Below are 6832 nucleotides of genomic sequence, written 5' to 3'. Positions count from 1 at the left end.
GCCCTCCTGAGGCTGGAATATCTGCTAGTTCTCACCTCCACTGGTCTGCTTTCTCCAAGTTAAAGCTGTCTCTCTTTGTTACCTGGCAAATTCTAAAAATAAATCACTTTACCTTTAAGATGAAATACCAGCTAACCAGAAATGTGTTCAAGTTAGGGTAGGTTTGAGATATCCCTAGCAGCTGAGGCCCAGTTAGGAGTTACAGGTACATAGTTAGAAAACTGATGATGTTTTGTATTAAAATGTTAAGATTGAGCCTGCTTCTTCATAATGTAGCCAGCAGGCTCTTCTGTACAACCAAAACATCCAAGGGACAGCACTTATTAAACATTAAGAAAGTTCAAGATAAAATACAAAATATTAAGGGATTGATTTATTGAAACATGAATAAATAACAAGGATGGCACATACCTACATTTATTTCAGTGGGAAGTTAACAGTTAAGTACCTTTGAGAATGTCTGTACCACCTCTAAAAGCTAGACACCCACATTAACAGGGCTACGAAGGGGGAGGAGGCACTCCAGCGTGATTCCTCCTGTCAGAAGACATGCTGCTTCAGATCATTAGGCTTTTTAGTGACCTTCAAGCTAGAGTATTCTTCCTGTATAATCATTTCTATCCTGTTATGATAAGAACTCGATTACTGTAAGAATTTTAAGCTACAGGCACAACGGCTTCAGGACACACAGAACTTCCCTTCAGCATCAGCTTTGCTCAAACCCAAGTTTTCAGTTCATCTCATGCCGAAACTCATCTCTGGCACATGAAACTGTCTGATTGTTACAGCAGTCTTCAAAGAAGTTCTGATCGGTTTTTTAACTCAGCTTTACAATAAGAAAATCAGAGGAGGGGAAAAGTAACTTACAAACCCTGCATTTAACTAAAAACAAGATTAAAATTGCTCTGGTAAAACAAGCATTGAATTCTATGATTACATTTTTATACAGTATAACTTGTATGAAAAATGTTTTCCAAACTATAAAAGATTTTCAGGAAGCACATAAAATAACTTTCCTCAAGGATTATTTGTAACAATAAATGAAAGCACATCAATAATATGGTGAAATTTCTGAAGATTCAGATCTTAAACACAGGTTATGTTACTACATAACTCTGTATAGCAAATTAATGTCTTAGTTTTCTGTCAAATCTAATTTTAGTGCATTTCTCTTTTTCAAAGATTTAGACAACTTGTATATTCATGTATTTTAAAATTAAGTGTAAAGCATGCTTTAATCAAGCAAACTTCACAAAGTTGTAACTCTATCTGTATAGTGGTTAATAAAAAAATCCGTGAAAAAAAAAATCAGCACCAAAATTAGCTTAAAAGTTTTGTTTTGAAAGGAAGTAGAAGGATAAGTGAGAAAGAAATTTTTCCTAATGTCTGCTGGGAAAAATCCACAACAGATTAGGGCTAGATTAAATCTTATTTTAATTTGACATAAACTGACAACAGAAAATTTACAGTGCACTGAGCTTTTTAAAAATCTTAGATATACTTACAGAGCTAGCTTTCACCCCATTTTAAAGCACCTTGTGCCTAAACTATGTATTTTGGTTAAAACAAGCTGTTGTCAACAAGAATACAATTATCAAAATTAAAAATATAAGGTGCAGCCTCTTCAGATGGATCCCTTGTACCACGCACTGTTTCCAAACTTACATTGGACAGTGCCTCAGTTATTAATGGCTCTAACCTGCAAGACACACATCAATTCCCAAATCTCCTTTACAATATTAAAGGATAAGTGAAGCATTCAACTTCAGTGCTGACCAACTCACATGGAAATTTGCCCCATCCTGGTTTAGCAGCAAAAATGATCAGTTAAATTCCTCAGACCTATATTGTATTTTTCCAATGGCTTTCAACATATTGAATTCATACTTTATTAGTGCTTTCATCTGATAATATGTAACCCTGTGGAAAAACAGGCAGGGATGTTGTGATAGTAAAATTATTTCTATATTAAAGTGACAATTTTACATATTTTTCACTTATTCTTTTACAAAGACGATATGCTGTCATCTGACGTCAGCAAGACCAGTAATTACTGAAGGCCCATCCACAAGCACATTCCAAAATAATTAATGTTCATATGGATTTGAGGATGGAATTACTAAATTTATTTTGTTTGTAACCTAGGAGCCGTGAATCATTCAAGTTTCAATAATGTTAGTCCTTAAATGTTTAGCTCAAAGGTAGTACAAAATATTACTAGAACAGAAGGAACATCATCCCAGATCCTGAGATTCTATGAGAATTCAGAATTCCTTCGCTTTCCAGGGCCATCTTCTCCAAGCAGTCTTTAAGCAAAATCATGAACTCTCAGTTCAGTTTTCTAGAAGAGGAACCAAATAAATTAGTTTAATGTACCTTCACATATTTTTTCATTTGTCTAAATAAACAAATCAATTAAGGTTACATGTGAATGATTTCCAATCCATTAAAATACAACACTGCTTCAAGATACCCCAAAATTTCCCCTCTTAAGTTACAAAACAATCTGCAAGTTTACAGAACTGGCACAGCTTACATCGAGCAGTGCAAAGCGTCACCAATAATTATGAACTGCAGGTGAAATTCCTCAGAACAGCCCCTGCCCACATCAGTCAGTGGTTTGCTGGCTCACAGCAGAGTACCACTTATGAGCTGGTTTTCCAGCGATTCCAGAAAATGTGCCATCAGAATGTTCTAAAATAGTGAGCTGAATCTAAATGACTCTTGATTATTATTAAAAATATATTTCTGTCTGTGATCTGGCTTTAGAGCCCCTAGGATTCAGGTTTTCAAACTTTCTTCAGTGAAGGCTCCAATGGGAGTGCCCAGATTTTCAGCATTCAGTTCCCTATAAAGGAACGGACCGGTTAAGAGGCTCAGAAGACCTAAGCCATCCAGGAGTGTGCTACGCGTGAGCTGAGCTACCCCTTCCCAGGGACAAAAGTGAAACAGAAAGCTGTTGGCCAGAGAAGGCCTTCTCTCCACTGGTCCTGTGGAATTTGCTCCACTGTGCGAGAGTTCAGGAGTCATGGCTCCACAGCTTCACCATGAGAAAACCTCACATGGTAGCACAGACCCCTGGTTTCTGCTCCAGGACAGTTTATGTATTTTAAAACCGGAAGTACGTAGATATGGTCAATATGCGCGTTGCATACAGCTCTTGCCTGAAAACTTAATGCACTTTAACAGAGTACAAAAGGCAACTAGCAATGGGACAACAGAGAAGGACTCTTTGCTTTGCAATTCCATTTTCTCTCTGAGTGTATTTGATCAACTTCCTACCCATTGCTAAAGGAGATGGAACTCTGGATGGAAAGATGATGCAGAAGCAGACAGGCCTTAAATTCTGGCTACGGGTAGATTTCTTCAGAAACAATGAGGAAGCTGAAGAATGCAGAAATTTCTTCAGTTGTTTCTGTTCTTGAAGTTCATCTCATCTCAATACAATCCATGAATGAGTAAACGAAACAAGGACTATCTGGGGCTATGCTATCTCTGTATCTCACAGAGATACTAGTATTACCGTTAGTAGACTGTGGTACAAATCCTGGTGTCCAGAATTCAAAAAAGAATGCTAATAAACTGTGGCGCATTTGGGAAAGAGCCACCAGAATCATCTCAAGACTTGAAAACAACTTTACAATGAGATTCCAGTTGCTCCATCTGTTTTGTTTAAGCAAGAGATGAAGAGATGACCTGGTGATAGCAATAAAGTACCCATGGAAAACACACCACAGGTTCTTTGTCAAGTAGGTAAAGATCTAGGAAAATCCAGTGGATGAAAGCTGAAGCTAGGCAAATCCAAACTAATGTACCATTTGTTTATTCATTTAAGCTCTGAATCATTAGAACAATATATTAGAAAAATTGCTGGAAAGGGCACTTTGCTAAGAACTGATTTCTGACTGAACCCGTGAATTGATTGAGGGTGCTGCAGACGTCAGAATAGATGATCAAAAAAGTTTTACATGAACAGCATACTGTTCGAAGACAGAGAGAACATGGTCATTTCAATAGCTATTAGCTGAACAACACTAAAGTTCATAGGAGCTTCACATAAGATACTAAAAAAATCATATCGATTGTAAAAAACTTTGTGCTTGCTGATGAAATGGAAATTCCCATTTACCAGTGCAGAAAATAAGGAAAATGTGTGTAACTGCCTAAAAGCCTTAGTAGTGAAATCTCTCGTTTCATCAGACAGTGCAAGTACCACCCATGCCACTAATGACAGCTCTGAGACAGAGTAACTGCCTGGCAGACTTGCAGCCTTTGTGGGCACTGTGGTGGTTACAATACATTGGGCTGGGCCCAGGGGGTGGTGATCCCTGACAGAAGTCTAGTTGGAGGCCAGTAATTAGCAGTGTATGGCAGGGGTCGGTACAGGGTCCACATCTTTGTAAATAATCTGGATGATGGGACAGAGTGCACCCTCAGCAAGTCTGCAGATTACACAAACTGGGAAGAGCGGTTGATAGGCCAGAGGTGCTGCCACCCAAAGGGACCTGGACAGGATGGAAAACTGGGCTGACAGGAACTTCGTAAAGTACAAGAAGGGGAAGGGCCAAGTCCAGCACCTGGGGAGGAACAACCCCAGCCACCAGAACATGCTGAGAAGCAGCTTGGCAGAAAAGGACCTGGGGGTCCTGGTGTACACCAAGTTGATCATGAGCCAACAAAGAAGGCCAATGGTATTGCAGGCTGCATTACCTCTCCAGCAGGTCGAGGGAGGTGATCCTTCCCCTCTACTCAGCACTGGAGAGGCAACACCTGGAGTGCTGTCTCTAGTTCTCGGTACAAGAGACACATAGACATACTGGAGAGAGTCCAACAAAGGGCCATGAAGTTGGTTAAGGGACTGGAGCATCTCTCCTATGACGAGAGATGAACACTGGCACAGGTTGCCCAGAGAGGTTGTGGAGTCGCCCTCTTGGGGAGGGAGCCAAAAAAAGACATCTGGACACACTCCTGGGCAACTGGCTCTAGGTTTCCCTGCTTGAGCAGGGGGTGGGAACAGATGAGGTCCAGAGGGGCTTTCCAACCTCAACCATTCTGTGTTTCTGTGACTTACCATATGAGAGAAAACTGAACCCTGAAAACTGTCAAACATTAAAAAGCTAGAATAATTTAAGCTAATTCTAGTAGGACCTACACATATGCAGGCTTGACAGAGAGGAAAAAAAACCTTAAAAGGTAAGAGCATACTAAGCTAACAAAGTCAGGTGTGATGTTGAGGTAGATAGCAACTACAGAACATTCACTCGATCTCCTGATGCGTAGAGAGTTGAGAAAAGGTAAGATGAGAGTACAACTGTCCTTCCACTGAAGGAAGTCAAAGCAGGCGTTTAAAAAAAGTGTACTAAGGTGCTAGTAAATGTTAAATAGAAATAGGTGACACATGGGACTCTGCAAAGGATTTGATAGGAAAAATTCTCCTCATGGCGCAAGGGGACTAGGGAGTCTAGAAGCAGTGAAAATGCCTCAAGAGGGTATTGGGATTGAGAGGGTCAAAGAACGTCATGGAGACACTTCCAAGCTATCCAGCCTCACCCAATTGTGTATGCTCACTGGAATTATTTATCCTGCATCACATTTCATAGATTTAACCTAAATTGTCACATATGAAGCATACCATGTATAAAGTCAAATTAACCAATGCTTTCTTATGCTAAGAAACTTCCAAGGCAAAGAAAACTATACATGTCTCTTCCTAGAATTCCCAGCTGATGGAAAGCACTCCTACTAGCTTCTGGAATTTCTTCTGGCTTGAGTTCTTGGGACTGAAACAAGCACATTCCTATCATAACCATACCAAGGACTCTACTGTACAATCTGCTTCAGCCTGGTATCTTCAGAGCTATGAGTCACTGATACATACAATGCAACATTAAGCAAAACACGTCTTGAAACAACTCAAGGAAACAGGATTTATCAAAGCAATTATTATCAAGCTCCCCATTTTGATATTGATACTGATAGTTTCAGACAGACTGTGTCAATGCCTTATTGAGAGCATACCCTTGCACTCTTCTTATGCATGCAGGCAGTATTTTATGTCTTAAATAACACAATATACTATGTACTGGTCTAAACGGATGAAATGTAATAGATGTGCCCTATTGAATGTATGTCTTTACCTTCGCTTTCTTTGAAGATACACATGTACCAACCACTGGGCAATAAATGGCCATACAATAGCAAAAGCTAAAATACCAGGAGAAATTTCAAAGGGCCACCATGATGGTTTCTAAGGAAAACAGAAAAAAATGCTAGTCAGCAATCAGTGTGCACGTGTTGAATATCACACGTATACTTCTCAATCACTTCAAATGCTACCGTATCAAAGTAGAAAATACTAGTAAGACCAGAAAAAAAGATTAATCAAGTAACTTCTTCAGACACAGATAGGAGAGACAATACAAAAAGCACATTCTAAGAGCCAGACATAAAATAATAATCTCATCTTTTTTCACCATTCACACTGCTTTTTACAAATAGAAAAAACAATATTTTACCTTGACAGAGGAGACGGGCTCATAATTTGACTGTAATGTTGCAGATTTTGCCTTTGAATACAAACAAAGGCTTGTAAGTATAGACAAAGAAACTGCAATTAAAATTCTTCTACTTCACAAAATGAGAATATGAAGTTTTTCATGTTGTGAAGGGTTTGCAATCTGTATATATGACAGTTTAAGGAACAGAACCACCCCCATGCAACTACCCTTTCACCACTTAGTTTCCAACTTCTCTCTCATGTTTCCGTTACTCTCTATAGCGTTTTTATCACATCTCTGTGTGTTAAAAAATGAATCCATGTCACTTACTGGAC

At 39.1% G+C, this 6832-nt stretch overlaps 1 protein-coding gene across 2 annotated transcripts in view; it reads right to left on the bottom strand.

Moving 5' to 3' along the window:
• Positions 1-360: 360 nt before the first annotated feature.
• ACBD5 (acyl-CoA binding domain containing 5) overlaps positions 361-6832 on the bottom strand; it is a 31643-nt gene continuing 25171 nt past the window's right edge. For both annotated transcript variants that reach the window (XM_054814671.1, XM_054814672.1), the window contains 3 exons: positions 6516-6566; positions 6138-6247; positions 361-2341 (listed from right to left, as the gene is read on the bottom strand). In XM_054814671.1, coding sequence (XP_054670646.1) covers positions 2329-2341; positions 6138-6247; positions 6516-6566 — 174 coding nt within the window. In that variant the 3' untranslated portion in view covers positions 361-2328. The remainder of the gene's footprint in view (positions 2342-6137; positions 6248-6515; positions 6567-6832) is intronic.

The sequence above is a fragment of the Grus americana genome, chromosome 2, assembly GCF_028858705.1.
Source record: "Grus americana isolate bGruAme1 chromosome 2, bGruAme1.mat, whole genome shotgun sequence".
Lineage (NCBI taxonomy): Eukaryota > Metazoa > Chordata > Aves > Gruiformes > Gruidae > Grus > Grus americana.
The sequence above is the reverse complement of the archived record's forward strand: the minus strand, read 5'-3'. Positions and strand labels throughout refer to the sequence as shown.